The 599-nt window shown below is 46.1% G+C and overlaps 1 protein-coding gene across 1 annotated transcript; it reads right to left on the minus strand.

The window, feature by feature from the left end:
* Positions 1 to 310: 310 nt before the first annotated feature.
* LOTGIDRAFT_100776 (hypothetical protein) lies at positions 311 to 496 on the minus strand (the record flags this gene model as incomplete). Its single annotated transcript, XM_009054552.1, has 1 exon — positions 311 to 496. A coding segment is annotated over one exon (186 nt), but the record flags the coding sequence as incomplete, so codon positions are not given.
* Positions 497 to 599: the final 103 nt, after the last annotated feature.

The following is a 599-nucleotide window of genomic DNA, read 5'->3' on the forward strand; positions in this document are numbered from 1 at the left end:
ACGATCCACTGTAATTTGGAGAAACGCTTGAAGTTCCTCGGTGTACGTTCGGATCTAATAAGGAAAATGCTTCATTATAAGACAGTCCATTGCAAACTGGAGAAACGCTGAAAAGATCCACATCCTTGGGTTGCTGAAGGACACAGTTCGTGGCATCTTTAGTCGAACTGTTACAGCTGGTAGCCTGAAGTGATGATCCATCCTGAAGGGGCTGTGGAGTGACAGAACCAGCTTCGTCTCCAGAACTGCTGTAGATCGACCCACCACTAGAATCCACGCTGCTGATGGGTTGAGCACCATCTGGATATCCTAATACATCCTGTAATGATTTGATGTAGTTCATTGCCAGGCGTAATAAAGTCAGTTTCGTGATTTTGGAGCTGTTTCCCATTTCGGGTAGTGCCGCTTGAAGCTGTTCATAGCCTAGGTTCATGTCACTCATCCGACCGCGTTCTCGAGCGTTTGCTGACTTTCTCCTGTATTTGCTCAACGGTGGCGGCTTCACTTTCGGTTTGGGTTCTTTTGGCTGTTTGATTTTCTCTTCCACTTCAATTCGTTTGATCAGGGAACTGCGTCTAAGATTGTACTTTTCAACCTTG

Source organism: Lottia gigantea, assembly GCF_000327385.1.
Source record: "Lottia gigantea unplaced genomic scaffold LOTGIsca_22, whole genome shotgun sequence".
NCBI lineage: Eukaryota > Metazoa > Mollusca > Gastropoda > Lottiidae > Lottia > Lottia gigantea.